General features: G+C 34.6%; 1 protein-coding gene across 1 annotated transcript in view; it reads left to right on the forward strand.

Annotated features, from left to right (window-relative positions):
• The window catches only part of LOC106475469 (microtubule-associated protein futsch-like), an 18,510-nt gene extending 6,225 nt beyond the window's left edge, over window positions 1–12,285 (forward strand). The window contains exons 2-3 of the mRNA XM_022379562.1: window positions 5,168–5,260; window positions 5,463–12,285. Coding sequence (XP_022235270.1) covers window positions 5,168–5,260; window positions 5,463–10,666 — 5,297 coding nt within the window. The 3' untranslated portion in view covers window positions 10,667–12,285. The remainder of the gene's footprint in view (window positions 1–5,167; window positions 5,261–5,462) is intronic.
• The last annotated feature ends 2,064 nt before the right edge of the window (window positions 12,286–14,349 follow it).

Here is a 14,349-nt window from a genome sequence, read left to right on the forward strand (position 1 = left end):
GATATACTATGGTTTTTTGAATTGCAATGGTGAAAAATATGGGACGGTTTTTATTGTGTTCTGTCAATATGGTTTCCAATTTTCTTCCTGTTTCTCCGAGTGTTAGGGTTTGTCTATTAACACAGTTCAGTTATTCTTTTCTGCTCAAGGGTTTTTAACTTTATGGAGGTTATAATTTTGTTTATCTGATCGAAAGATATAGTATACTGCGGGGCCTAGTAGTTAGCGTGCCCGGGCTTTGAATCAGTGGGTTAATGGTTCGCGCCCCGTTGCCCTAAAATGTGCTTCAGAGCTGTGGATTCGCTACAAAAGTGACAGTCAGTAATAAGGTACTTAAATGCCTTAACGTGAATGCTGAATGGTGTTTATATTTATTTATGGTACTAGATCAAACTTATCTTGCATTAAGTTCTGATAGTGTTACAGAGTGTAAAGTGGATATTATTAAATGAGATGCTATAGTTATATATAAAGTTTAATTGTTCTCACGCTGTTTCTTTGTTGTGATATATAAAAGGTTATCAGATAGTTTCATTTTTTCTTTGTCACTAAAATATACTTCTGAAATATGAAGTGTTGAATGTTTTAGAAAAGTGAACGAGAAATGACGTTCCGATGTTTTTGCTTACATAATATTCCTCTCAGCTCTGTGGCTATAAATTAACATTTATCACTGTATAAAACCTAGGCTCTCTGGTATTCCCTTAAATTAATAAATATTTATACAACTTCTGAGTTAAAACATGGTTCCAAGAAGAAAATTTGCATTTCATTTAGCATTTTAAGTTTTATTTATTCATTTTCTGTCAAAAATATGAATAGAAATATTTGTTAGTCCTTCAACATCAGTTCGTCTTGTTTGATTTGTGGCTCTAATAAAAAACATAACCCTTTACAGCGCTCTATGTACGGTTTGCATCATAATTAACTTAGCAACAAGACTGAGTCATCATAATTAACTTAGCAACAAGACTGAGTCATCATAATTAACTTAGCAACAAAACCGAGTCATCATAATTAACTTAGCAACAAGACTGAGTCATCATGATTAACTTATCAACAAGACTGAGTCATCGTAATTAACTTAGCAACAAAACTGAGTGATATGAAAATTCGTCAGAATAAGAAATAACAGCATTACTTCTGTAGGCAGTAACCATGGATACCAAGAGTAGATCGATCTGTAACCTTCGTCTGCTGATAAGGAAGAAGATTCTGAGATGATATTATATTCTCAAATCTAAAGAAACAATACTGCGTGAATATTGATAATGAAGCAGGGTGATATTCAGGGCGAAACTTTCATTTCAAATGTGGAGAGGAACACTCCGTTAAACTGGGGTATGAAAAAGGGTATTCTATAAAAGAAAAAATAAACAAAAGGCTTCTTTTCTGTGTTAATTGTTTTTTCTTGTATCTCATATTAATGCTAAACATTCACTCAATAACAGTAATACATCAGTAATACTTGGAGGCTTCCCGATGGGACAGCAGTAAATCTATAGACTTACGTTGCCAAATCCGGAGATCGATTTCCCGCGGTGGACATAGCAGATAACTCAATATGGCGTTGCTTCAAATCAAACAACCAACCAAATACTCAGGGTTACTTGTGGAAAACAAAATAAATCAAACTGCTGATTTAATGATTGTACATTATAAACTTTAGTTGAAAGTGTGATCCAGTTAAAATGTCTTTGAAAACAATAAGCACTGTGTAAAGTAAATTTAACATATTATCTGTGTTATGGTATATATCTTGTAACATATTATTTGTGTTATTGTATATATCTCGTAACATTATTTGTGTTATTGTATATATCTTGTAACATATTATCTGTGTTATGGTGTATATATTGTGACATATTATTTGTCTTATTGTCTATATATCTTGTAACATAGCATCTGTGTTATGGTATATATATATCTTGTAACATATTATCTGTGTTATGGTGTATATATTGTGACATATTATTTGTCTTATTGTCTATATATCTTGTAACATAGCATCTGTGTTATGGTATATATATATCTTGTAACATATTATCTGTGTTATGGTATATACCTTGTAGCATATTATCTGTGTTATGGTATATATCTTGTAACATATTATCTGTGTTATGGTATATATCTTGTAACATTATCTGTGCTATTGTATATATCTTGTAACATATTATCTGTGTTATGGTATATATCTTGTAACATAGTATCTGTGTTATGGTATATATCTTGTAGCATATTATCTGTGTTATGGTATATATCTTGTAACATATTATCTGTGTTATGGTATATATCTTGTAACATTATCTGTGTTATGGTATATATCTTGTAACATATTATCTGTGTTATGGTATATATCTTAGTTGTTGCAGCAGGTGAAATTTCTACGAATTAATTCCTCATTTCCTACTACTTATACAAATTTTAATTTTGTAACCTGGATTTGCACAGTATAACAATATCAAGAATGGTCTCCTTGTTATGAAAGTTCCTGTTTTGATATGCAAATAAAATAACCATAACCATTATAGTAAAAAAATAAAAGCATAACTGTACTTGCCTTTAGAATCAAACACACTGAAATGTAATTCTAACCAAGCCGTTATAAGGTGATGGTCAATCCCACTATTCGTTCGTAAAAGAGTAGCCCAAGAGTTGGCGGTGGGTGGTGATGACTAGCTGCCTTCCCTCTAGCCACTCACTGTTAAATTAGGTATGGCTAGCGCAGATAGCCCTCGCGTAGCTTTGCGCGAAATTCAAACTAAACATTAGCATCCTGAAGATTTACAACATCTGTTTAGTACTAGGACATCTGCAAGAACTTGTTAAGTCCTAGTACTAAACAGTTAACAAGTTCTTACAGATGTTGTTTAGTCCTAGTACTAAACACTAAACAACATCTGTAAGAACTTGTTAACTGTTTAGTACTAGGATTAAACAACATCTGTAAGAACTTCTTAAGTGTTTAGTACTAGGACTAAACAACATCTGTAAGAACTTGTTAAGTGTTTAGTACTAGGACTAAACAACATCTGTAAGAACTTGTTAACTGTTTAATACTAGGACTAAACAACATCTGTAAGAACTTGTTAACTGTTTAGTACTAGAACTAAACAACATCTGTAAGAACTTGTTAAGTGTTTAGTACTAGGACTAAACAACATCTGTAAGAACTTGTTAACTGTTTAGTACTAGAACTAAACAACATCTCCAATTTCTTAAGTTCTTAGCTTATATGAGTTCATATTTGCATATGTATTTCGAGTCATCCTATTATTGTACTTCACATATTTATTCTACTTTGTTGAGATTACGTATAGATAATTCCAGGTGTAAGTCTATCTAAAGTTCAAGAAAAAGTAGTAAATATATTTACTTACATCCACAGTAGTCGCACGCATGGAAATCCTTCATTTATACAACAAATGAACAATATGTTTTCGACAATAACTGTTGACCAAACTATGTTGAGATTATGATTATCACCTACCGCCAACTCTTGTGTTACTCTTTTGTCATCGAATAGTGGGATTGACCGTCACTTTACAACGGCTGATAGGACGAGGATGTTTGGTGACGGGGACTCGAACCCACGACTTGCAGGTTACGAGTCGAGCGCAATAACCTCCGGGCCATGCCTGGCCGCGCTTTCAAAAGGGCATGTAAAGGAACAGAAGAGTCGCTAGGCACTGGCACACGGGGCCCGTGCCCCGATTCTACTTGACAGTTCCCCGAATTCCCAGTTGGTGTTTTGAAAAATCAGAATAGAAAACCATGATCGATATCAAATTTAAATGCTAAAAATTCCCGCGTCTATGGGCCCGAACCCCGAATTTTTTAAGTATATAGCGACGCCTCTTCAAAGGAGTATTTTCCTTTGCAGAAATTGTCGTTATCGAAGACTGCTTCTTTAATTAATCGCTTGTTTAAAAACCATCAAATTCTACTAGCAATGGGAAACGAAATGGAAAACACCTGCTGCTGTATAAGCGATGGCCATCAACCATTAGTAACAGGCCAAGAGAAAAGATTATCAAGTGTAACAGATCAGGCTATGCTCCAGTTGACCAATTTTGCCATCAGTGATGGTCAGGATTCGCTATCTATAATTATATTACGTGAAAAGTATTACAGTACTGTCATATGTCAATCAACAACAAGTCCAAAAACCAAGCTAATACACAATATAACCAACAAATAATCCGAAAAGTGCTTACCTCAATACACATGACAACCGGAACAAGTCGGAAAATCACTTTTTCAGTCATATAGCAGTCAACAATCAGATCACAAATTGCTTATCTCATCATATAATAGCCAAAATCCAATCCAACAAATACTTATCTCATCACATTGTAGCCAAAAGCCGATCCAAAAACTCCTCATTTCAATTATGCAGCAGCCAACAATCAATTCAAAGTTACTTATCTCATCATATGATGGCCTAAAGGTGATCCAAATACTGTTCATCTCAAGCATATGGCAACCAACAACCGATCCAAAAGCTGCTCATCTCAATCATATGCAGCCAATAATCAATTCAAAAACCGTTTATCTAATCAAATAATAGTCAATAACCAACCTACAAACTGCTTATCTGAATATATATATATATAGCAGCCAACTACCGATCTAAAAATTGCATATTTCATCGTATACCAGCCAATAATCAATCCCAAAACTACTTTACTCATTTTATAGCAGCCAATAACCGATCCAGAAATAAAAACGTGTGAAATTGATGTAATCAAACTATTTCTACTTTTCGTATGAACAATTTATATCAAACAATCTTTCTTGAAGTACACGACAGGATTAATAGATCTTTATCACTATTACTTGTTTGTTTTAGTATAAAGCTAAACAGTGAGCTCTATCTACCACGGGGAATCGAACCATGGATTTTAAAATTGTAAGTTGAGCATATGAAAAATACAAATATGAAGTAGTTAATCAAATGTTTTTAATTGCTTCTAGTGCGAACTTATGTGCTATAAAATATCTTTATAATAACCGTTTGCCTCCTGGTGGCTCGGCAGTAAGTTTTAAATTATGACACTAAAATTCTGGGTTCGATTCCTGCATTGACACAGCACAGATAGCCCCTTGTGTAGTCTTGTGCTTACAACAAATAAACTAATAATTGTTTGTTTTATTTTCCTTATAGGACTACTTTCCTGGGATGTAAGCAAAACAGGCTGTAATTTAGTTGGACTAAAAGATGCATTTAGTGAAGAACGCCATACAGAAGATGCAGAAGGTAAAATACGTTTACGTGTTTCACTTCAATTTATTTATTGTTGGCAATGTTTACATTGATTTAAGCAAGTAATTAGTTTTATGTTATCATAGGTGTTTCATTAAGTTTTAGTTTTATTGCGAAGGTATGATTCTTGTTTAGACTAGGTACCATCCCTTTGAATTTAAAAGGTTCATCAGTTAAGATTTAGTTTTTATTTCAGATTTTTTAATCCAATATTCAAAAGAAACACTGGTAGTGGAAGTGCTCTTGAATCCAAAAGTTATAGTTTTAAAACAGTGTTTGAAGAACCTGCTCTCATCTTCAACTACATATAAACACATCATTCATGCTGGTTACTCCTTCACTGGATCTGGCTCCTGGATTCTCCAAGATGGTATTTTTACTTTTAAGTTATTCGCTGAAATTTTTAACGATCTAGGTGTTCATCAAATGATTGCTAAGAGTCCTGAATGTTCAGTACGTGTCCATTGTACACCTGAGGGAGATTGGTGTGAAAAAAATGTTATTGAAAATCTGGCCTGTATTTCATTGAACCCTCCTGTTGTAACTTCTTTTCTTCCTGGTTACCAAGAGCTTCTAAATTACCTGAAAAGACGTTTAATAAGTCAGTCTCTAGAGGAAATCATGAAACCATCCCCAGTCGTAGGGAACATTCGTTTCAGTCGACCATCATTGTACGTTTTTCCTGGGGGTGATGGAGACTGTGCTTTGTTTGGAATCAGTGGTTTTAATATGTTAATTAATGGAGGCTTTGAGAGGAAACCGTGCTTCTGGGACTTTGTTCGGCACATTGACAGGTTAGATGCCATGATGATTACGACGGTTAGCGAAAATAATCTAAATGGAGTTACCTCCTTGATTAAAAGGAAGCAAAAAGAACACGTTTTTCCACATGTTGGTTATGTTTTTTGTAACATAACGGACTCAAGAGATTCCCCTTGTGATGAAGTCCCAAAAGATGAAGATGAACTTTTAGTCAGTCTTTTTGAAGAAGGTCATGAGTTTTTAAATAATCTATGGAAGCTGAAACTGAAGCCACATCTTTGTTTCCGAGAGAATGGTACTGACCCACTGACCTTATATCATAAGATGGGTCATGGCACTTTGGATATGTATGTTCTTAACCCATCCAAAAACAGTAGAGAAGTGAAGGATTTTTTTCAATACTGGAGCTCAAAGAAGGATAGCATTTCAGGAGCGAAAGACATTTTGAAGCTTTACAACGAAATTGCATTGCCTTTATCAGATTTGGTATCAATATCGGTACTCCTGGTCTGGCGGCCTGCAAAGCCTACAGATTTCTTTACCAGAATCTTAGTTACTGGAAATACGCCACAAACTAAGATTTTTGAAGGATTGCAGACAATAAAAGATCTTGATATGTTGCAACAGTTCGACTGCACTGAATCTATACTCCAGAAAAGACTTGCAGATATACCTGAATTAACTGAAAATGGTAAAAAGCCAGTTGCTAAAGTCTTTCCAAAGCTTAACAACTCTTCGCCACAGAAGAAAGTAATTCATAAAAGTCAGATGGTAACTGCTAAAAAGGATAATCTAATTGTAAATAAACATACATCAGAGAGAAAAATACCTGACTCTGTTAAAGTTTCAACAAAGAAAAATATCGATTCCGAAAAACTAGATACAAAGCTTAGAGGAAAAACATCAGAATCAAATAAAGACATTCTGTCAAAACCTGGAACATCTACCAATAGAGGAAAAGCATCACAGGTTTCGAACATTAAAAATACCGTAAAACCCACACCTAAATTTGGTAAAAAAACTAAAGGTGCTAAAGATGTCAGTAACAAGAAAATTGCAGAGAAAGAAATTGTTGACAAAAATGGAAAGATTGAAACAAAGATCAAAAGACCTGACATCACAACAAAACTATCGCATGCTTCAAAAGATACCAATGAAAAAACATCAATATCTTCGCCCAACCCCTCTGGAAAGTCACCTACTTCGAAAGTTGTAAAACAAACACAGCAAACTGGCATGAGCGTCAGAAAAAAAGTAAATGATAATCTGACATCTGCCAGAACAGATAAAAATTCCATAATTTTAGATAACACAGCGGATATAAGTTTGGACACTACAACGAATAAAAAAGATACTAAGGTTATGCTTGATAATTCTGCAAGTTTCCAACATGGAACCCAAGACAATAAATCAGATGAAGATGTTATTAGCTATTCTGAAAAAGCGCTGTTGCAACCAAGTGGTGAACAAGTTGAAGAGTACGATGATTCTTTAGACAGTGTATCTGGAAATGATGTACCATTGGAAGAATTGGACGAAAAAACAAATATACAGGAACCGACAACAGGATTTGATCTTACTGAAGTGACTCATTATGGTGAAACATTATTTAGTATATCGGACAAAAACTTGGGATATAACGAAGAGATCCATGCAGGAATGTCTTATGACAAGAAACTTGGTAAAACAGAAAAACTTCAGCCAGTTATTGGTTTGAATAGCTCTGACATGTTTCCCCTTTGCAAAGAAGAAATGCATGTTATTCAGTCAGAAGCAGAAGCTTCACAGCAAGAACTTATTGGAAACGTTCAAGAAAAACCTCAATATATGCTGCAAACAGAAAATAGTTGTCAACTCATTATTGAAGATACTATTGGCATAACTAATCAAACACCACTGTCCATGGATGAAAAAATGTTTGTTTGTAACTCAGATGCATACCCTTTTCTTCAAGAGGGGAGTCCGCTTAGCGAAGAACAAAAATCGACCTTTCCAATAAGCAATTTTAATTTTCACTGTGAAGAAAATAAGAACCAACGAAGTAGTAGCAACGTTTACTCGAACACAGATAACTCTAAGCTTTCAGAAAACAAGGATAATCAGGTTGAGTTTGATCAAAGAAATACAGAAGACGAAATTGTAGACTCGTTAGAGATGTTGGTAGAAGAAAAAGCAAAAAAGGTTAAACAAGAAGGCATATTTCCAAGCGATAAAAGCATGGAGCTGCCAAAAGATTATACACACATCCCAGGTAATCAGCTGGGAGTTCAATCTGAAACACATACTTCAGACAGGGACTACTCAGCTTCAGAAACCTTAGATGCTGTGAGTGATGACATTCTACCAGAAGATGGTACTCCTGGTGGGGAAACTGAAAAATCATTTGACCAGTCTTTTGGGGAAGGTTTTACTGATAGTAGCCGTGAAAACAACATGGAGATTAAGGAAGTTATAAATATTGATTCTGCTGAAAATAAAATGGTCTTAAAGGAAGATGAAGTGGGTTTGACAAATATTAGTTTAAATAAAAATGACAAAAAAATCCAAGATAAAGAATATGAAATGTCTGATGAGGATGATGGAGAGATAATCCGGTATCCAACCCCCCCAGATGTTCAAGGTTTTTATGAACACATAGGATCTACTTCTCGTTTGAAAGAAGATCACATTGATGCAAATTCTTATATTTTGCAGTATGACATTAGGACGCATCCTTTTCAAATTTGTGAGGACCTCACAGTACAGCCATTATATGAAGAATCTGAAGAAGAAGACTCTGAACGATCAGCAAGTCCTGTTGTGGAAGAGCCAGTTTATGGAAATGCAATGAAAGCAGACTACCCAGAAATGGTCAATATTTCGGAAAGTTCAACGCCTTCTGAACCACATTCTCCTCTAGATTCCAAACATCAAGTGTCAGAAGAAAAACAAAACATATATCTAGTCGATCATCCTTTCCTCCTGAAAGGTACAGGAGAATCTGTCAACGATTCACCGGTAACAGAACTGGAACATAAAGAAACTGAAAAAGCGGTTGATTACTTACTTGATTCTGGACAACAAAGTATTGATCAAACTTGTGAAAATACAAACGTAGAAGATTTATGTTACCAAAATGCTTCCAATGATAAGAACTTCGATAGTAAAACAACAGACATTGTTACACGGGACATAATCGAACAAAGCAGCAAGAGAGATGAAGCTAATTATAAAGGAAGAGACTTTGTGCACGAACAGAGTAAACATCCGTCGATATCCTGTTTTCAAGAATCTTGCGAAGGAAGATACAACCAAAAAGAGACAGATCAAATCGCTAATATCGACACTATGCAGTATTATTCAAATAATATGTGTGAGCAGCCAGCATCTGGTGACAAAAATGGTGTACTTGAAACATTTTCCAATAATCCCTCGGAAGAAGACAAAAAGCTACCTAACGTTGGAGAGAATAACAACCTGGCTTGTGACAATTTTGGTGATCCAAACAAAAGTCAAATTTTAAGTGAAAGATCATATGATGTAAAAGGTAGGGAAGTGACGGACTTAGATTCTTCATCGGGCTTGTATCCCTTAAATAAAGAACAAACTTACAGAAAAAAATTTGTTAGTTATGGATCAGGAACTATTCCTAGTTACCAATCGTTTTCATCATCAACAATGATTCAAGACCAAAATAATTATGGTGAAATTCAACTATCTCATGATATGACAATTAAAGAACCCATAAACTTCATAAGGCCTGATTGTTCCTCTCCTTCTTCCTCCTATTTTTCTGAACATGACAATAAATTTTATGATGGAGGACAAGCTTCTAAAAATAAACACCCCAGAAGTAGCTGTTACTCAGAAGAGGAAGTTGGTAACCTAAAGGATGGAGTTGCATATGCACCAGTTCTAAGCCAATCAAATGTCAGTGATAGTCAGAATCCAACGTTCAACGAATTTCAGACACAAGAACTTATGTCTTTGACCGAAGAGTCAGAATCGAATATTCATTTCAAGTCTTTGCAATTGGACATGAAGGGCGAAGAGTTTCATTTGGAAAAGTGGGATAAGCCAATGGGTTTGCCAACACCACCAGATTCTCAAAACATTGCTAAGCGCAGTAAAATGCCATCTAAGACAGTTTCTAACGAGCCATCAAAAACACCTGCTTCGAACCACAGTGTTAAGAAAGGATTGCCTAACGGAAAGAACATTCCAAGAAACTTTGTAAAAGTATCATCTTCTAGAACAGAGAAGACCAGTTTGGCAGGAAGATCTAGAGACTTAGTTTCCAGTGGACTTTCACGCCCTCTTTATGTTGATTTAGCCTATGTTCCAAATCATGGAGATCCAAATTATTGTGACGAAGAATTTTTCAAAAAAATACGAGCGCGATATTATGTGTTTAGTGGCATCAGTCTAGCAAAAGATACTCTCGATGCTCTTTTAGAAGCCAAGAAATATTGGGAAGATACAGACGCCGAAGTGACCATTGTTCCAACTTATGAAACCGATGTTTTGGGTTATTGGATAGCTCTAAATGGAGAAATGTTAGCAGCCAATAAAATTGAAGTTGCTCCATCGGCTAACAGATGTATAATAAATCTTCAAGATCACGAGACTAGCTGCGCCGCCTACCGAATAGAATTCTAAAGACAAACAAATTCAGTTTGTTTTCTGTTTCCGAGGGAATTGTTAATAGAATATTGAATTGTTTTTTGGCATTTAAATATGAAAGTAAATCGATAAGTATAAGTTAACGGTAGGGACCGTTGAAAAAATCGAGAACTTGGTTAGTTGACTCATCGTATTCTTCAATTGGCGAAGTGAGAACGGTGATTAAAATAATATATATATATATATTTCATATAAGCCCCTGGTTACAATTTGTCATGTAACACTTTTTATAATGGTTAATGAATTTTTCATTTTGTACGATGTAGATACAGTATAAAAACGAATGATTAGGCATATTAATACTTAGTTTTTTGATTAACCCTTTAATGCATGGTGGAAAGAGATATTTTCTTTGAAATTCTTACTTAAACAGGTCTACATTACTCAAAAATATACGCTTTTTTTTTTTACATGGGTACGTTACCTAGAAGTAACATTGCTCAATTGAGGAACCAATTAAAATCATGCCATGGTTTATGTAGACTGTTACCTGGTGGTAAGAGCATTCATCGACAGAATTGAAGTTTTTGTTTGTTTATTTGTAATTAAGCACAAAGCTACACAATGGGCTATCTGTGCTCTGCCCACCACGGGTATCGAAACCCGGATTCAAGCGTTGTAAGTCCGCAGACATTCCGCTGTGCCACTGGGGGGCTGAAGTTTTTGTATGTGTAACAAAGTTGTATTTATTACCTGTACGTTGCCATGTGCAGCGGACGGTTAATGAAATTATAATTATATTAAAATGTTGCAGTGAAAGGTTACACTAAGTTAACTTATCACACAGGAAAAAGTTCCCAAGAAATACCAATAAATCAACGTTCAATTATACTTGATTTCAATTTTCACAAAGTTTTTACAACAGATATTTTTCTGTTGGACTTTTATCGAATGTCTAACACATAAAATTCCCAAAACTTTGTAAGATTATGGATCTGCTTTGGTTATTGTTAAGTACAAAGCTACAAAATAAGCTATTGTGCTTTTCTCGCCTTTGTGCTTTTAGCGTTTTAAGTCTGCAGACTTACCGCTGAGCCACTGGTGGGTATATAATTATGAATAATATGATCAAGATTTCAGTTTAAAAGAAAGACTTAAGTGAAGGGTGTTGTTAACAATTTAAATGGTAACAACATTTATATGGCCATAAAAAATGGTTTGTGCAATGTCACTTTCTCTAGATTACTTTTTAATGCTTCGTTTGTTTAAGCGTTGTACATCGGCAAACGTACCTCTGACCAGTTGAAATCTTAAAGCCAATATCATCAGTAGAATATATGAAATTTTAGAAGTGATCCATACAAACCCAACGTTTTCGATAAATATTAATAAATAAATTAGCAGACAGATTTTACGAGGTCATCGTTATATGACTTCCTTTTGAACTTGGTTTGATTGTTGTTAAGTGCAAAGCTACATAATAGACTATCTGTGCTCTGCCCACCACGGGTATCGAAACCCGATATTTAGCGTCATGATTTACTGCTGAGACACTGGGGGTTCTCCTTAATTTGGTAGCGAAGTTCAATAATGACTGCTGGTGGGGTAGCAGTAAGTTTACGGCCTTAGAAAGCTAAAGTCCGGAGTTCGATTCTCCGCAATGGTTTTTGTTTGTAATTAAGCAAAAAGCTACAAAATGGGCTATCTGTGCTCTGCCCATCACGGGTATTGAAACCCGGATTCTAGTGTTGTAAGTCCGCAGACATACCGCTGTGCCACTGGGGAGGGGGCTCTCCGCGATGGACACAGCAGATAGTCCAATTTGGGGTTTCTCTAAAACAACCAACCAATCAAAGATTCTCTTTTCAATTTCACCTCAGTTGAAGAAGAAAATAAAATTTTAACATACACACACATATAACCAATGAAAGGTTAATATATGCAAACGTGTGTATTGAATTTCGCTATTTTTGTCGTTATTACCAGTGAACTTCTCATTGTATGTTTACTTTCACAACTGGATTAATGATGTTGTTTTCATTAGTTTGTTTAATTATTCAAAACGTTTTTATCATGACTAGTGCTTTGTGTACTAGGAGCACAGTTCTATTGGTTTCATTTATTTAAATCATCCCAATCGTCTTTACTCTGATATTCTTAACATTAACGCACCTTCATCACACAAGGTTAAGTCTTCAAATGTTTTTTACGAATTTTGACGGTTTCTCTAGTGTTTGAATAAGTAGAAGTCTCAAATTCATAATTTAAATAAACCCTACAGGTTTTATATTCACGTAATTTACGGAAGTACTGATTTACATAAACATACTAGGGGATCCCTTTATTTCCTCAACTTTAACTGAAAATCATACCTTTTATTGGTATTTCATGAACAGATGTTTTGAAACACTGAAACTAAGTAAGAACATTTTAATTTAAGGATCTTAAGAAATAACTAAAATATGTAGACTCGTTATAACTATAGAACTCTACCGAAAGCCAAAACTAAAAATATAAATATGCTAATTTTTTTACCCTTTATAAACTTTACACTCATCTATCGAATCATACAAAAAACTCATATGACTACTTTGTGTAAAATTTTAAGAGCTGTTCACAAAATTGTAAATGTTTTTTTTAAGGTTGGTTTATTGCGATTATTGTAATTTTAAATATGTTATATTAAAACAACCATCTGTATATTTCTCAACTGTTTTTTATATGCATAACGTTATAAATAAGTAACGTAAAAAAGAGACTTTTTGTGCGTTGTTGTTTTGCTGAAGGGTAGATGGCAGAGTGAATTTTTTACGTTTACTTATTTTGTTTAAAAAAAATTCTTAGCTTCAAGTGCTAACAATAGTTTCGGATGAACAACCTTCTTCGGGAGCAGACAATAATAGTTTTGGGTGAATAGTATTATTAGAGCGCCAATAGGAATAGTTTTGGAAAAATTGTATATATGGTTGTAAACTATATATGGTTTAATATCAGACTTGTAATATCGGAAAACATTCTTGTTCAGTAGTATAATGTCTGATAATTAACTGAATTTTAAGATATATATGTATATAGACACACACACACACAATTTTAAGTTACAACCTAGAAACATGTTATTTTCTTTAACGTTACAAAATAAACCAAACTTGTATAACGATTATTGAATGTGGTGTTAGCTTCTCTCGAAGAACAATTTTTTTAGGCCGTTTGTCTGTTGAAACAGAGAAAGAAGCCTAAAGTATAAATCAACTACTAAATTAAATAATAGGGGGCGGGTTCGAATCCCTGTCACACTAAACATGCTCGCCCTTTCAGCATTGGGGGCGTTATAATGTAACGGTTAATCCCACTATTCGTTGGTAAAAGAGTAGCCCAAGAGTTGGCGGTGGGTGGTGATGACTAGCTGCCTTCCCTCTAGTCTTACACTGTTAAATTAGGGACGATTAGCGCAGATAGCCCTCGTGTTGCTTTGCGCGAAATTCAAAAACAAACAAACAAATAATAGGTTGAACAATCGCCAAGTGTTTTTATATTTTTATTTAAAAAAAAGATGACGTTTAGAGTTAGCGCTCTTCCAAAATACTGTCAAAGAAAACCTTTAAAAAACGATTACTAAGCAGTGTAAATTGGCAGCCCAGGTGACTTGTTCTAAAGTTGATAGAAATTATTAACGATCCGCAGCCCAAGAAGCTAACCGTTAGAACACGTCCAGCCCA

The sequence above is a fragment of the Limulus polyphemus genome, unplaced genomic scaffold, assembly GCF_000517525.1.
Source record: "Limulus polyphemus unplaced genomic scaffold, Limulus_polyphemus-2.1.2 Scaffold8632, whole genome shotgun sequence".
Lineage (NCBI taxonomy): Eukaryota > Metazoa > Arthropoda > Merostomata > Xiphosura > Limulidae > Limulus > Limulus polyphemus.